The 15,575-nt window shown below is 47.1% G+C and overlaps 2 protein-coding genes and 1 non-coding gene across 5 annotated transcripts; 2 read left to right on the top strand and 1 right to left on the bottom strand.

The window, feature by feature from the left end:
- The first annotated feature begins 1,241 nt into the window (after positions 1-1,241).
- Positions 1,242-6,040, top strand: LOC102685044 (alpha-L-fucosidase 1). The gene is made up of 8 exons (XM_006631333.3): positions 1,242-1,779; positions 1,960-2,094; positions 2,991-3,128; positions 3,944-4,049; positions 4,486-4,686; positions 4,785-4,975; positions 5,250-5,349; positions 5,639-6,040. Exons 1-8 carry the CDS (start codon positions 1,439-1,441, stop codon positions 5,768-5,770), a joined length of 1,344 nt encoding a protein of 447 aa, XP_006631396.2. The 5' UTR covers positions 1,242-1,438; the 3' UTR covers positions 5,771-6,040.
- A 710-nt stretch (positions 6,041-6,750) lies between these two features.
- On the bottom strand, positions 6,751-6,822 carry trnad-guc (transfer RNA aspartic acid (anticodon GUC)). The gene has a single exon. It is a non-coding gene; the product is annotated as a tRNA-Asp (tRNA).
- Positions 6,823-6,923: 101 nt separating this feature from the next.
- Positions 6,924-15,477, top strand: hmgcl (3-hydroxy-3-methylglutaryl-CoA lyase). 3 transcript variants are annotated; one of them, XM_015348763.2, is made up of 9 exons: positions 6,924-7,205; positions 9,796-9,879; positions 10,320-10,427; positions 10,835-10,930; positions 11,438-11,586; positions 11,999-12,062; positions 12,475-12,663; positions 13,303-13,428; positions 13,661-15,477. In XM_015348763.2, the coding sequence occupies exons 1-9, from the start codon at positions 7,185-7,187 to the stop codon at positions 13,760-13,762; spliced, it is 939 nt and encodes a 312-aa protein (XP_015204249.1). In that variant the 5' UTR covers positions 6,924-7,184; the 3' UTR covers positions 13,763-15,477. The 3 variants fall into 3 exon arrangements, with proteins under 3 accessions (XP_015204249.1, XP_015204250.1, XP_006631395.1); XM_006631332.3 differs by lacking the exon at positions 6,924-7,205 and adding an exon at positions 7,829-7,971; XM_015348764.2 differs by lacking the exons at positions 6,924-7,205; positions 10,320-10,427 and adding an exon at positions 7,760-7,971.
- The last annotated feature ends 98 nt before the right edge of the window (positions 15,478-15,575 follow it).

Genomic DNA, 15,575 nt, shown 5'->3' with positions numbered 1-15,575 from the left:
AAAATAATAAACTTGATTTTATATACACGGATACCAGTTACATAAAAGCCTTTATGAGGAAGGGTTGGAGTCTGGATTTTAATGCGCTCAGGATAGGTCACATGAATGAACACAATTCCAGTTTTGGGGCGCAGCAGGAGAAGCCCTATCAAATTGGCTGCAGGCGAGTTTGGGGGACAAACGAGATCAAAATCAGACGAATGAAGTTTGCGATAAATTTCAACTTAAATGCTTACATCGTACAAGTAATTTAAACAGTTGGAACGTAACATCTGGAACAGAGCTCGGGATTAGGAGGCGCCTACCGATTGTTAATTTACAGCAGGGCACGCCGGCAGTAAAACGCTATCTTTGTATCAGCATTGCTGACTTACTATAAAACTGTTCAAAGTTTTTTTTTATAATAATCATTTAAATGTTTTAATAGCGTTATACAAAGCAATGATTTATTTTACCTTTTTTAAAATTAATTTTACATTTAGATATTATACACTGCCTCTATAGTTCAAACGTCGCCGCACAGCGAGTGGATATTATTTCTTGTTTAGTTTGAGCAAGGATCCTTTCAATGTTCCTAGCAGCCACGAGCGTGTTTTTTTCAGCGTTTTATTAAACATCAGAGAACACAAGTAGGGGAGAAAGGGAATGAATCCAGAAAAGACTAGTGAACAGAAAAGCACAGACCGATCCGCTCCAGAGGCCATTACAAATCTCAACACAAGAAGTTACAGTTTTAATGTTCATCAATTGTATTTTTTGCCTTGTAATTCTTCATGTTTTTAATGGAGTTTAAGTAATTTTACATCTCCACCTTACAAGCATTAAAAGACAGAGAAGCACTAGACCATATCTAACCAGTATTACTGACAGCTTAATTACAAATAAATGCTCCTTTTCCATCTTGCACCTTATCTTATTAAGAATGTCAAACTACTTAAATCCAAGATTCACACTTAAAACGCTTAAACATAAAGTTTTGCAAAATCTATCCAAAACAATGCTGGTAACAAATTTTCCAGCCTCACCGAACACGCACAAATCAGCTTGTTCACGTTTCAGTTAGAAAGTGGTAGTTTAACAGAATAAAGTCCAGCTGTTCAATGTTCCTGTCACCTTCCCGTGAGCGGGCAACACACTCCGCCGCTGTTGCGATGGGCGATACAATCCGCCGCCTGCTCATCTTCCACCATCAAAGCGAAAGTCCGGCAACTGCGCGAGACAATGGCACGTGATCACCGTGTCACATGACCCCGAGTTCCACTTCGAGCGGAATCGGTCCAGACACACAGTGGGTCTGTAGTACATCTTTGCTACTAATACACGCTTGGACTGGAGGAGGCGCAAATATATATATATCTATCTTAGACCTGCTACTGCTAGGTAGCAAGTTGCATGTTATATTTTAACGTTTGTAACTGAAGTCCCTTTTCAGACTACAATGCGGGCTTCTCGCCTGCTGTATTTTAGCTGTCTCTTGGTGTCGGCTGTCCGGTCTCGGTACGCTCCGGACTGGGCCAGCCTGGATTCCAGGCCGCTGCCCTCGTGGTACGACGAAGCCAAGTTCGGGATCTTCGTGCACTGGGGTGTGTTTTCGGTTCCGGGGTTCGGAAGCGAGTGGTTTTGGTGGCACTGGCGGGGAACGCAGGAGCCGCTGTATGTGGACTTCATGGAGAAGAACTACCCGCCTGGGTTCGCCTACCCGGATTTCGCCCCCGAGTTCCGAGCCCAGTTTTTTGATCCGGACCAGTGGGCTGACGTATTTGAGGCTTCGGGGGCGAAGTGAGTTGCTTCGGTCTTCGGCGCTATCCCGCTCTTGGCTCTTCTGCTTTAAACTTTTAAATATTTTGACCGGAGAACAGCCGGCTGTTTTGTTCGTTTGTTTGCATTATTTCTGCAATCAGCCTGCGACATGCGCCTCCGCGGCTCTTGCTAACGTCTGCGCTGGTTCCCCGCCGGCAGGTACGTGGTTCTGACAGCCAAACATCACGAGGGCTTCACGAACTGGGGTTCGGCGGAGTCCTGGAACTGGAACGCAGTGGACACGGGTCCGCACAGGGACCTGGTGGGCAGCCTGGGGTCTGCGCTCAGCAAGAGGTGAGATAGGTGTGGGGCTTAGAGCAGAGTAGAGTACAGGAGTTTATTGCCCATATGTATGTTCTTGTTCTTGCTCGCACGGATCTCTGGGGACATGCATAGTACAGCAGACAACACAGTACAACAGGACAACGCTACACAATGTAGACAATGCATTAATAACAGCGGGACAATAAATATGTAGGACTGAAAGCAAAACATGGTAGACCATGCAGAAAGTGCAGAGTGCAGACGTGCGTGGAGCCGGAGGCATTGCCGTTCGCTGTCAAGGATGTGAGCAACGGGGGTGGTTGGGCTTGGGCAACGCAGAGCAGGGCTTTCTGCTGTCCGTCAAGGTCCACTTGCTCATGTCCCCTTTAATGTTTCCGCCCAGAAACAAAGGGACAGACGCCAACAGAAATGAACGGCGGCTCTGCCTGGTGTTTGAAACGAGACGCTTGACTTCCTCTGGGCGGGTGTGAATCGCGTGTCGGCAGCAGAAAACGCTCGTGTAGGCTACGCAAACGTGTCGGGAGTATTACATGAAATGTTATATAATAAAAACCCAAAGTTCGCCCAGAGCCCCTGTGGAAGTGTGGAAGAGCTTCCCAGTCATGCTGTTGAAGTCTTGGCTTTTTTCGGGAAATGGCTGGTTGAGATCAGTGTTCCGTTCGCGACTTACTACCAAATAGGCTGAGCAGCCTCCTTCGGTTTGTATGTTTTCTTATGTTCTTAAAGCAGGAAGTACTGTAAGCAATTCACAGTTTTTGTTCCATAAAAGAATGCAAAAATCCTGCGCGGTTCACAGGCTAATAATGTTCTGCTCGTCTCCTGGATAAAGAACAGCAATCTGATCTGCATCTGGTGTTGTTCTGAAATGCTGCTGGCTCTCAGGTCTGTCTGTACACCCCTCTCAGGTCTCTGCGCTATGGGCTGTACCACTCCCTCTTTGAGTGGTTCCACCCCCTCTACCTGGCTGATAAAAAGGCTGCCTTTAAGACCCAGGAGTTTGTCTTTCGCAAAACCCTCCCTGAGCTCTACGACCTTGTCAACAGGTAATAATCGCCCGCCCAATTTCCAGCCGCTTCTTTCAGTACAGGGTCCCGCAGAAGCTGGAGCCTGTCCCCGCCCTGGATGGGACGCCAGTCCAGCTCGTGATAGACGTGCGTGCACACACTCACACCAGGGCCGGTTTTCTCCAAAACCAGTTAAACCAACACCATGTCTTCGGGCTGTGGGGGGAAACCAGAGTACCTGGAGGAAGCCCACACTCACACGGGGGCGTACATACTGTACAAAGTCCACATAGACAGCATCCCATGTTATGGAATTGAACCCAGGGCCAAAGCGCTATAAGACAGAGATGCTAATCGCTGCACTACTATGTGGCCTCACAGGTAGTCAGTCTTATTGTTCCAAAATATTTAAAGTGATCTCAGTGGTGCATGAAGAGATGTTTGCTTTGTAACAATGAAGCCGCATGGAATAGCAGTAGGATGGTTTTTATTCTTAAAATCGGCTAAATGCCCCCTGTTACCACAGGTGGTTGTTGTGAATTCTGTTGGCTAAAAACCATGTGTAAGGTGTGTGACATGGGAACTGTAGTCTTTTATCTCAGCTTTGCCCCTTTCATGCTATACTGCACTCCAGCAGTGGATCTTGCTGACAAGGTGTTAAATAATACAGCTCCCATTTGTTATGATCAAAGTGTTTATTGGTCATGTTGGGGGCAAAGATAGGTTGAAACAAAATAGACTGACACAGAATTGCAATGAACACGTCTTCCTTTAGTCCAGTTATCATACGGCAGACAGCCCGGGCTCTGACTGTCTCTGTGGTGGTTACAGGTTCACTTGCTGTCCTCTTCCAGGTACCAGCCAGACCTGATTTGGTCGGATGGGGACTGGGAAGCTCCTGACACCTACTGGAATTCCACCCAGTTCCTGGCCTGGCTCTACAATGACAGCCCAGTCAGGGTGAGCATTCCAGAGGAACTGCCCTTAATATGTCCTGTATAGTAGTTCGATTTTCTCTTCCTTTGTACAATGCCTTAATCATGGTCTCAGCGTTGATCCTAGGAAAAGTACCGTGGCTGTTAGGTAAAGAATTTGTCAAAAATGATATACAGTAAAACATCCGAAGAAGGCTCCACAGCCGAAACATGTTTTCTTTCTACTCTTTTCAGCATGGAATAAACCTAGTACTTGTTCCTTTACAGTAAAACATGCCTGACAGCAAAAAAAAATACAGGACCCATCTGGTGTGAATATCCTGTCCTGAGATTGTAAAGGCTATTGACATCTCTCTTCCAATGGGTCTGTGAAGGTGGTGTCCAATGGTTGGCCAAGATGCTAATGAAAGCACAAGAGCTGGGGGTGATGATGCATTTCCTGATTGGATGGCTTCTTGCAGGACTCTGTGGTGACCAATGACCGCTGGGGGGCGGGGTGCGCCTGTAAGCACGGCGGCTATTTTAACTGCGAGGACAAGTACACTCCGGGTCGGCTGCCCGAGCACAAGTGGGAGAAGTGCACCTCCGTGGACACTCTGTCCTGGGGATACCGGCGGGACATGACCCGGGATCAGCTGCTCGACCTGCCAGCGATCATAGCGGTACGGCCGCTGCCCGTCCGCCACCATCCTGTTTCAGCCGTGTGTCCGGTCCTGGCTGTTGCCACTCGGCTGTTTTGTCTGCTCTGTCCTCTGTGCAGGACCTGGTGCGGACCGTGAGCCTGGGGGGGAACTACCTGCTGAACGTGGGCCCCACGGCCGATGGCACCCTGCCCGTGGCGTTCGAGGAGCGGCTGCGCGGCGTGGGAGGCTGGCTGGCGGTGAACGGGGAGGCGGTGTACTCGTCTCGTCCCTGGAGGGTGCAGAACGAGAACGCCACCGTGCCGCTCTGGTGAGGGGTCCGGTCCGGAAGCTGCCGGGAGCCTTTCCTCCTGCGCCCCCGAGCCCCCTAGTTCTGATTCCGTAAGGCTCGGCCCCTCTCGCTGTCCTCTCGCTCGGGCAGCCCTCCTCATTCTCCCTGGGCAGTCGATGGCTCGGGTGGGCCGTTACCCGCAGGGAGAGTCCGTCCCTCCGGGTCGTCTGCGATTGTGGGGTTGGGATTGATGGGGAGGCCAGACCGCGTGCCCACGGCGACGGGGACCTGACGCGGCGGTCTCCCCTGGCAGGTACACCTCGAAGGGCTCCGACGTTTACGCCATCTTCCTCGAGTGGCCGGTGGACAACGTGCTGCAGCTCGGCGCTCCCAAAACCTCCCCCGCCTCGAACGTACGTCCGGCGCCTCTCTCGGAGCACAGCCTTTCCGAGCCCCAGGGGTCTTGACGTTTTTGAGAATCCAAAATCCGAAACTCTAAAAGAAGAGTCTGCATTTGCAACTCCCTACTAAAAAATGTTTTTAAAAAAATTCTGTACATAAATTTGTTTTGATCATATTTTGATATGGTATTACTAGAAAATGGCAGCTTAATCTTTTAATCTAAAAAAATCCCAGCAGTTGCTGGATTGTCCCAGGGTGGTTAATGAAGTTTCTCTCCCCCTTGTGTGTCTGGGTGTACAGGTGACATTACTGGGGTACCCCAAGCCCTTGAGGTGGATGCCCAGGGGCCCGACGGGCCTGTCGGTGTTCCTGCCTGTCCTGCGCACGCCACTGGCGGTGGGCTGGACGCTGAGGCTGCAGGGCGCGGCGTGAGAGCAGACCCCTGTCCTGCTGCTGGGCCGTGTGCGCGGTCAGCCCTCGGCTTCTGCGCAGAAAAGGGATGTTTACCACAAATCTGCTCGACTGCACTGACGTGTGGTGAATCAGAAGGAAGAACAGAGGAAGAAATTTCCTATCCTCGTGCACTGAGAGCTTTTCAAACATTTATCTTTTTTGTATTGTCCTAAATTTACATGGTACTTGCCCATTGACGCATTTTGTACCTTTATGGTGACTCTGGTAATAAAATCACTGCAAGTGTCAGTGTATCCTCTTAGTGTTTGTGTACCTTCCCTGAGTACAAGTGGGTATCTCCTCTCCTTGTAATTTTAATTTCTTAATGTAAATTGCTTTGAGAAGCTACTTTTAAAGGTGCTATATACATAGAATAGTTTATTATTTTATTATTAATAATAAATCATAAGACAACAAGTTTTATCAGTCAGATTGAACGTAAAACCAAGGTCCTGACTCTCTCTGGTCATTAAAAATCCCAGGGTGTTTCTCGAAAAGAGTAGGGGTGTTACCCCAGTGTCCTGACCAAATTTTCCCCTGGCCTTACCAGTCATGGCCTCCTAATAATCCCCATCTCTGAACTGGCTTAATCGCTCTGCTCTCCTCCCCACTGAGAGCTGGTGTGTGGGGAGCGGACTGGTGCATCATCCAGGTGGGGCTGCACACTGGTGGTGGTGGAGGGGAGTCCCCCATTACCTGTAAAGCGCTATAAGTGTAAGCAATTATTAACTATTAATTATCATGTTATGAGTATATATTATAAGATAACATACCCTAAGCCATACTGTAAGTGAGTGTAAATAGATCTTTTATTCTGGTTTCCTCGAGGCTTTGAAAAGTTAAGGTTAAGTTGTGCAACAAGAAAACAAAATAATTTTTCGGACTCGACAAATACGTGAATTTATAAAAATGGATATATATTTTAGGAGGGAAAAAATAAAAGAAGAAAACAAACATGCCTCCCCGTCGGGGAATCGAACCCCGGTCTCCCGCGTGACAGGCGGGGATACTCACCACTATACTAACGAGGATTGGCGTGAGAGATGGCTCCTGAATCTCACACTTAACCGTGACGTGGGCCGTGCTGCCACAGCGCTGTACACGTCTGTGAGTGTCAAGTTTAGATCAGTGGAATAATGTACATGTGCAACACCCAGCTCCAGGGGTCCCGAGCGCTGGCCGATGGCGATGCGGGACCAGCGCAGCAGCGGCGCTAAGTGTCACTGGGCTGCAGCTCGCATCCGCTCCGCTTGAGTCTCCGGGGTTTATCCGCAGGCACTCGGAAAAGGGAGACACACTGCTCGAGGAAAACAAGTTTTATCGACACATATATATAAAATAAATCGTAGCTCCGCTTGTGCTTCGTGACCTGTTGCATAATGGTTTGCGGAAGATGGGAGCAATTTGCACGCAGGTAATACGGAGATCAAAGAGCTTCCGGCGTCGTAGCTACGTTTTGAATGAATTTAACGCGCTGGGGATTTAATGCTCTGGCGTGAGAAATGGAATGTAAACGTAACTGCTTTTTTGGGTGCTGCTGTAATGTCTGACTGTACCATATATATAAAAAAAAATACTTAAATACTTATTTGACGCTGTACTGAATTTGATACAATTGTTTTTTTTTCTGGTCTGATAAGGGGTTTTAAAATACATGGACACCGGTAGTCTTATCACTTTGTCAATATTTGTACCTAAAACCTGTGGGAAGCAACGCCAAGATGAGTTTTTATTATAAGTCGAATATTACTCGCTATTGCTGTGTGTTTCACAAGTACGTTAATCTGGCTAACGATTTGCAAGTCTGGGTAATTTAAAACATTGCGCCGCTTCAGAACTTTAAGATTTTAGATTTAGTTCGTTTTTGTATTATTTTGAAAGACACCAGATGCATATTGTGCATTATTGGGACATTATGCTCAAATAAGCGGCGGTCCCTTTAACAAGAAGATGAACTCGTTTCAGTTGCGTGATTGGCTGTTTAGAACAGAGCTCGTGATGTGATTGGCCGGGGCGCTGTCACTTATTCTTCAGCGCCAGTGGGCGGGGCCAGTGTCGTCACTGGCCTGCAGCGGAGCAAGATGGCGGCGGCGATGATGATGCGTGTCTGCGGGACCTTCTCGTCCGGTTTGGGGTTCCGGTTTAGGGATTTGAGATCGTTCGTCAGTGCAGCTAAGGCTGTGAGTTGGTCTGTGCCAGATGAACAAATGTGTCTGCCTCTTTTCTATCAAGAAGGCTGTCTGCATCTAGCGCAGTGTACTGCTGCAATAGCAGTTTTTTTTTAAAAACTTTTGTTAAATGTATAATCAACTGAATTATGGTTATTAAAACAGTGATGTCAACGCAGGCTGCACTGTGAAATGTCGGAGAAGTTTATATGTATAAGTTTCTGCAAGTCCTGAATTAAATGTCACCATCGGTACGGAGCAAACAGCAAAAGCAAACAAGTGGATAAGTTAGTTCCGTCTCCTGATGTTGATTTTGTTCACCTGCTCACGGCTAGGGCACTCTTTTGTTAAGTTTTTTTTTTAAGTACAATCGACATTTTGGATATAACTGCAGAAATATAAAACACATATGTTTGACTATGTAGAGCTTACATTAGTAACAGAGGGAAATATAATTAAACACAATAAAACTAGTTGTCGTGATGCCTCCAAAGGCTTAGGTCCTTATGGTTGGGAAGGAAATGATATTGATGGTGTTGCAGGAATTTTCTTTCTGCGACTTTTCACTTAGTAAGGTACGCGTATTAATCAGTTGTTATATTATTTTGGTTTTAAATCTCCGCTGGTTAAGTTTAGAATGTCAGTGTTCTGTAATTCCACACTAATCGTAAGGAGTTTAATTTTTGTCTCCAAGTAGAGTACAAGAAGTAACAGAGACAGCCCTGTTATGCATCTTCTGAAAGTATTTGACCCAGTTTAGAAAAAGAGCAGAGTTTCAGTTATTGGTGTGTTGTTCACTTAATAATGGCATCAGACTTTCTGATAATTAGAAATATAGCCTCAACTAATTGGGGCAATGCTATCTGACCTGACGAAACTGGTACCCCAGCTCAGCAAAGCCTTTCCCCTCAGCGGTGACATTGGGATAATGTGCTGTCTCTCAGTAAATCACCAGCTTCTGAGCTCCCACAGCTCCTATACAGCTGACTGGAGCCACCTGAGGTCACGGGTCAAAGGTCACGTGAATCTGGTGACGAGAAGCTTTTGCTTTTAATTTCATTGCTAAGCTGTTAGCTTCCTCAGCAAGTTTGTTTTGTTATTGTAACACCACACCTCCTCTAGACTGGAGAGCAGAGACAATGACGTGAGTTGTCTTGTGCATCAGGCCGTTTTGTAGCAGTGCCCTCAAGTGAAGTACAAAGAGGAATGTAGAATCATAATGTACTGGGGTCGCCGTAAACCTTGGGAACGATACTTCAGGCTTCTAGTAAATGGGTCTCGATGCACATATTCCGAATCCTCCCAGGAACCTTTATGGACCTCCTTGGAATCGGGAGTAAAAGATGAACCAAGGGACACAAGTGAAAAATGAAGAAGAAATGCGAACACACGTCTTCACACAAAGGGTTGTGGGCTCTGCAACAAGCTACCCAACATGTCATTGAAGCCAATGTCCTGGCTTCTTTCAAGATCCTTGAATCAATTAAGGAGTCAGTTAGGGCTCTGTGTGTACTGAATGGCCTCCCCTTGTTTCTGACCTATGCGTGTGTTAGGAGAGCTCAGTTGCAATCACAGGGCAGTGAAGCTCTGGCAACTGGTGGTGTTGGCCTAGCAGTAGAGGGTGTCTCTTACCTGCTGTACTAACCAGGGTTCATATCACTCAGCCTCACTAATCTGAAGCTCCCAGTCGGAGCCATCTTTCATCTTGACGTTGAAGTTTTTTCCCTGTTCTGAAAACAATTTTACTGAACACGCGCTGGCACTGCCCAAGGAAATATCAATTCCCATCATCTCCACTTGTGTGTGTGTGTGTGTCTGTCTCTCTCTCTCCTGTAGGCTGGCGTCTCCCCAGTGAAGTGTCTCCCAGAGAGGGTGAAGATTGTGGAAGTTGGTCCCAGGGATGGGCTTCAGAATGAGAAGGTACCACCACCGTGCAGCATTCAGCAGTCTGAACCTTGGCTTCCTGTCCGGATACTTTTACTTATAAGTTGTTATAAGACGTAATCTGTTTCAGTCTGAGTGCTTGATTTTACCTTTATATTTATTGGTAGAAGAAGGTGGTTGCTCTAGGAATAAAACCAAAGCTGTTTCTTACCCTATGATTTTTTATAATATCTTTATGCTTCATTTGAATACACCGAGATACAGGTGGCAGCAATGGTTTTTGTGCATGAATGAAGATTGTTTCATTTTGTGTTTCATTTGGGTATTGCCAATGCCAAACATGCCTCAACTTTATTACAGTAGTTAAGATAGCATCACCGTCCAGCTTCTAATAATTTCTGCGCTTCACCTCAAGAGTGCAAGAGGTGAACTGACAAAAACATCCTTGATTGGTTTGCCTGCCCTGTTTCTGCTAGACCATTGTCCCTGCTGAGGTGAAGATACGGCTGATTGACATGCTTTCAGAGGCGGGTCTTCCTGTCATTGAGGCAACTAGCTTTGTCTCCCCGAAGTGGGTCCCTCAGGTAAAGAACTTCTGTTCGTGCACCGAGAATCCCTTTAGCTCTTTACCTGAGCATTTATACGAAAGAACATAGTGGGAGAACGTGTTCTTGAAACTTGGGGAAGGTTGTTTAGTAATTATATCTGAAAGGGTATTGTTCCACCACACATATTCAAATCTAAATTTAGATTTAGCAGATTAAACTGCTGCTCCAGTTTTCTAATGAGGAGCCGCTGCTTTTTCTGTTTTGTACCACTACATAAATAAACCTTCCAGAATTAGGCAAAACTGAAGAAAGACGTTCAGCTTAGGTGTTTCTCTAGCATTGCCACAGTTTTCTGGGCTTTCCTGTGCAGAGCGGTTACCTGCCTTATAACCTTCTGACCTTTCTCTGTTTTGCTCTCTTTCTTCTTCGCTTCTTGTTCACAGATGGCTGACCAGATGGAGGTCATGCAGGGTATCCGCAAGCACCCGGGAGTTAGCTACCCTGTCCTCGCCCCCAACCTCAAGGGCTTCCAAGCTGCCGTGAGTCCAGGACCTCCTCTTCCTTTAAGGCTGAGCACTCGCTCTGCGTACCCCCTGCCGTCACGCGTCGGCCCTTTGTGTCTCATGCTTTGTGTCTGCGCTGAACGTTTGACCCTTGGCCTCTTCCCCGTCCATATACACTCTCAACAGTGCAATTTCAAAGTTCAGAAGATACGTATGTGTGGTGTATCAGCTAGTTTTCTTGGTCCACTACTGGAAGGTCATGGGCTCAGATCCCAGCTGTTGCTGTTGTACCCCTGAGGAAGGTACTTCACTCCCATTGCTCTTTTGAAATGTCCAGCTGTGTAAATGTTTAGAGATTTGAATTGCTCCGGCTTAAAAAAGCATTAACCATTTTAATTAACATTAACATTGAGCTAGACGGGCTTGTCACCGGTCCTGTATTCCCTGTGTGTCAGGTGAGGCAGATGCTGCCAGAGGAGAGGCATGTGTTGTCTTCCTTTCCCATCCTCTGATCTTTGTCGTGCTGTCTGTGCTGCCCCACAGGTAAAGGCAGATGCCAGAGAGGTGGCCATTTTCGGTGCCGCCTCAGAGCTCTTCAGCAAAAAAAACATCAACTGCTCCATTGAGGAGAGCCTGCAGCGCTTTGAGGAGGTCACAAGGGCGGCGCAAGAGGCTGGGGTGCTGGTCAGGGGGTAAGTGTGTGAAATCGAAAAGGACCCAGATAAGTTCTGCTCCTTTGAGAGTAAAGGCACTCAGAGGTGGTTTTTGAAGACTGCAGTTCAGAAGAGTCTTGTCTTCACCATTGTATTTGCCGAAGCAATGTTATCAGCTGAAATGCTTTAATTTTTTGCACTTTCTACTACTTGTTGTTCACACCAAACTGATCGTGGTTACACCACGCTGAAGATGGATGAGGGGGGAATGTGTCTTGTACTGCAGTTCTCTTCTTGGCCTTTCAGTGGTATGCACAGTTTGTTAAATTTCTAATGAACGTGGAGGGTACTGTTCCACGTGTGTTCCTTAAAAACGATCTGTGCGCTATCAGCGTTTGTTATTTCCAGCCTGTGCCGGTATAGCTTGATGGTGTGCATGTCTTTCCCACAGGTATGTGTCCTGTGTGCTCGGCTGCCCCTATGAAGGGAAGGTCAGCCCTGAGAAAGTAGCTCAGGTAAGTGCTTGGCGATTGTGTCTGACGCAGCAGTGATAAAGACAAACTCAAGGACCCCTTCAATTCAATTTTACTTCCTTGAAGCGTTTGGTCTGTTCTTGTTGTTTGGTGTAGTGGTGAAAAATGAGTGCCAATTTATAGCCAAGGAGGCTATGAGGCTATAGGAGTGGCTGCATGGTGGAGTTTGATAGTTGTTTCATCTACAGCAGGAATGTGTCATCCATTAAGCCAGTACTGCACTGATCTAGTCCATGAAGAGATAAGTTAGGGTGAAAAATGTGCGGACTGTCTTCTGGCTCTCCAGGAGTGAGGTTGGACCATCACACAGCAAGGTGTTTGGTTCAGATGTTCAGTGTTGTTTTTTTTTGTGTGTGTGTAGGCTTACCGATGCGGTTTTCTCTCCTGCGCGCAGGTGGCCAAGAGGATGTACTCCATGGGCTGCTATGAGATCTCTCTGGGTGACACTATCGGCGTGGGCACGCCTGGCAGCATGCGGGAGATGCTGTGCGCGGTGACCAAAGAGGTGCCCGTCGACGCCTTGGCGGTGCACTGCCACGACACCTACGGCCAAGCTCTCGCCAACATCCTCGTCGCGCTGCAGGTCGGCAAGAAATCGAACAGAATGCACCGCGCCGCCTCTCGAGCTGGCTGTGGTGGCCCATGATGCTGTGTAGAAAGTGGGTGTGTGTGCTGAACAAAAGGTGGCTCAAAACCTGTCTGGCAAAAATGTAAAACTGTGCCTCGCCCTCAGTAAAGGAATTGCTGAAGAGCGAACCGGTTACGCGCTGCTGCTTTCAAAGTTGTCTTGATATGCTGGTTCATCTAATTGGCTGCAGATGACCCAAGTCACCTCACCTCTACAAGCAGACGGATGATATGTAATTCCTGGAATGACCTCATCTACTCAAGAGGCGTTAACTAGGTGGTTTTCACATTCATTCCATGTCACAATTGAAACTGTGGGGCCACAGTCCCAACAGGTTTGATTGCTGTCCCTAAATTGCCAGTCACTTGTCGAACAAGTCGAGTAAGAATAAGACTAATGACTGAATCAGTAAATCAGGAAGTACCCAGGTCCATCACCTCTGTTCCAGATTGTTTGCTGCATTTTAAACTCTCAAGCCTGTGCCATTTGCAGTTGTTCCGTGGTGATTATTTTGTTGTGACGAGTGTCAGTGTCTGTGGAAGCACTGTGTCTGCCCATGTACGCTGTGACCGTGACCCTGCCCCTGTCCTCTAGATGGGAGTGAGTGTGGTGGACTCGTCGGTGGCCGGGCTGGGGGGCTGTCCGTACGCTCAGGGGGCCTCCGGGAACGTGGCCACAGAGGATGTTGTCTACATGCTCCATGGCCTGGGGATCCAGACGGTGAGTCCGGCGCGCCCTCGTTCTCCCTCCTCTTTGTGCACGCCGATTAAAATGAACACGCAGGCAGGGAGTCGGTTACGAAGCATGTTGAGAGAACTTCATAACTGTGGGGCTGTGAGCTGTTGAAGTCGGCAACAGTTAGTCTGACTTCACTGGAAATTGCACTCTCCCGAGTTGCACCTGTCTCTTCCCTTGAGTATCCCACTCCTATGACTCACTTTCTCTTTGACAGGGGGTGGACCTGCAAAAGCTGATGGATGCTGGGGCCTTCATCTGTCGCTCTCTCAACCGCAGGACCAGCTCCAAAGTGGCACAGGCCTTGTGCAAATTGTGAACCTCATCTCCCCCATGCCGCCAGGGGGCGCTGTTTGAGTTAGAGAGGACTCTTCGCACCTCTACACCCAGCCTTGGAACAGCTTTAAGAACCTAGTCCTTTACATGGGCAGCCTCAGTTCTGAATTCCTCCCCCCTTATCTGCTGTAGATTGTTTTATCCCCCAGGTCTGACAGGACAATGTGCTCACATGGACTATTGGAATAGTCTTCTATGTAGGGCCCTTTAGTTTTGAATTTTGCAGCACATGGATGAAATCCAGCAGGGTTTTCACACGTCTTTGACGGAAGGTTTTAGAATGGCATTAAACGCTACTCTATTATCAAGGTTAATGAAACATGATCGATTTAAATGGTATTATTTTGAACATGGCCTTTCTTAAACTTTCAGGTGAGGTCTAACAATCTTGGCGTATCCATGTGGGAGCAGCTCGCTCGTGTGTGGGACTTTAGGGCTGAGGCTGTCCCTCAGGTGTGTCCACAGTCAGCACCCCTTCCAGTGACCTTCAGGAGCTGTGAGCTGCTGAATATCTGATTGGTTCTGAGATCAACAGGTCCCCCCAAACACCGAACTACTGAATGAAATCTGGTGGGATCTCAGCGTCTGTAAAACCAAGCAGAAAGCACTATTGTGCCGAAATGAAGATAACGTAAATTTACAGTATTCATGTGGCAGAAAAAAATAAGTAAAACAGGACTCACTCAAGGTTAGGTTCACTAAATGGTATGTGAAACTCAGTTTTCTTTGTAGATGTCTGGGCACAAACCACAGGTAAGATGTCCTCTTGAGAATGTAAGTGATTAACCTTACCTGTTGTTTCGACACTAAAAGACAGCAGTTGCTACAAATGGTCCCAGCAGAATCACCAGGGACTGGAGCTGCAGTGTGAAGCACGTATTGAAAAGTAATCGCGTGTCGTGATCTGAAACTTTATGCGTCGTTCCGTCAAGTCTGAAATGCAGACGTGGTCCGACAAACCTCCCAGAGCTCAGATCTTACTCTTGCAAATGTACTGTATGTGTGTCGGTGTACTGCAGTTAAGCTTTTGTGCTTCTTTAAATGAAAGCCCCGATAAATGGAGGAACTCTGTACCCTGGGCTTCGATCTTTTTAAATCAGAGTGGCTTAAACCGTCCATGAAGTGCTTGCTTTTTTACGCCTGATGTAATTCAGTAACAATGTAATATTTTTTGGACGTGATACGTATCGAAGTGCGTTTTTCTCTGTGGTTCAAAAGGGCGTGTGTAGTCTGGTCGCTCAAGCAGCTGTCTCATGGCTTTCTAGTTCCAGGGTTCGATTCAGCAGGACTGCCTTCTGTCTGGAATCTGCATGTTCTTCTTCTGCCAGCTTCTCCCACCTTCCAGAGACAATGGCTTGGTTAATTGGTCCCTGTCTGCTGGTGTGCATTTGCCCAGCATGGAATTGGCATCCATTCCAGCATTCCTCCTAATTTGAACCCTGTTCTTCAGGGACAGGCTCTGGGTTACCATGGCCCATACTGGGAATATTTGATCTTCTGAAATGGGCGATTCCAGTTGAATTTACTTGTTTTCTGTGTAATGTGTATCATGTGCCATCCTGTATGTCCCGCAGCGTAGTGCAAAAGGGAATGAGTTTGTCTGCTCTCAGCACTCTCATGTATGTGTATACAGAGTTTTCTTTACATTTATTTATTGATTTTTAACCATGATTAAAATATTATAATAATTAATCTCGAGTTTGATTGTCAGTTGTCACTTTTTGTGCAATCTGTTGATTTTGATGTGCTGATGACAGAGGGACAATTTTAAATAGTATAAAGTCCTGCACGGCAAT

This window comes from Lepisosteus oculatus, chromosome 11 (genome assembly GCF_040954835.1).
Source record: "Lepisosteus oculatus isolate fLepOcu1 chromosome 11, fLepOcu1.hap2, whole genome shotgun sequence".
NCBI lineage: Eukaryota > Metazoa > Chordata > Actinopteri > Semionotiformes > Lepisosteidae > Lepisosteus > Lepisosteus oculatus.
This window is presented reverse-complemented; position numbering and strand designations above follow the sequence as displayed.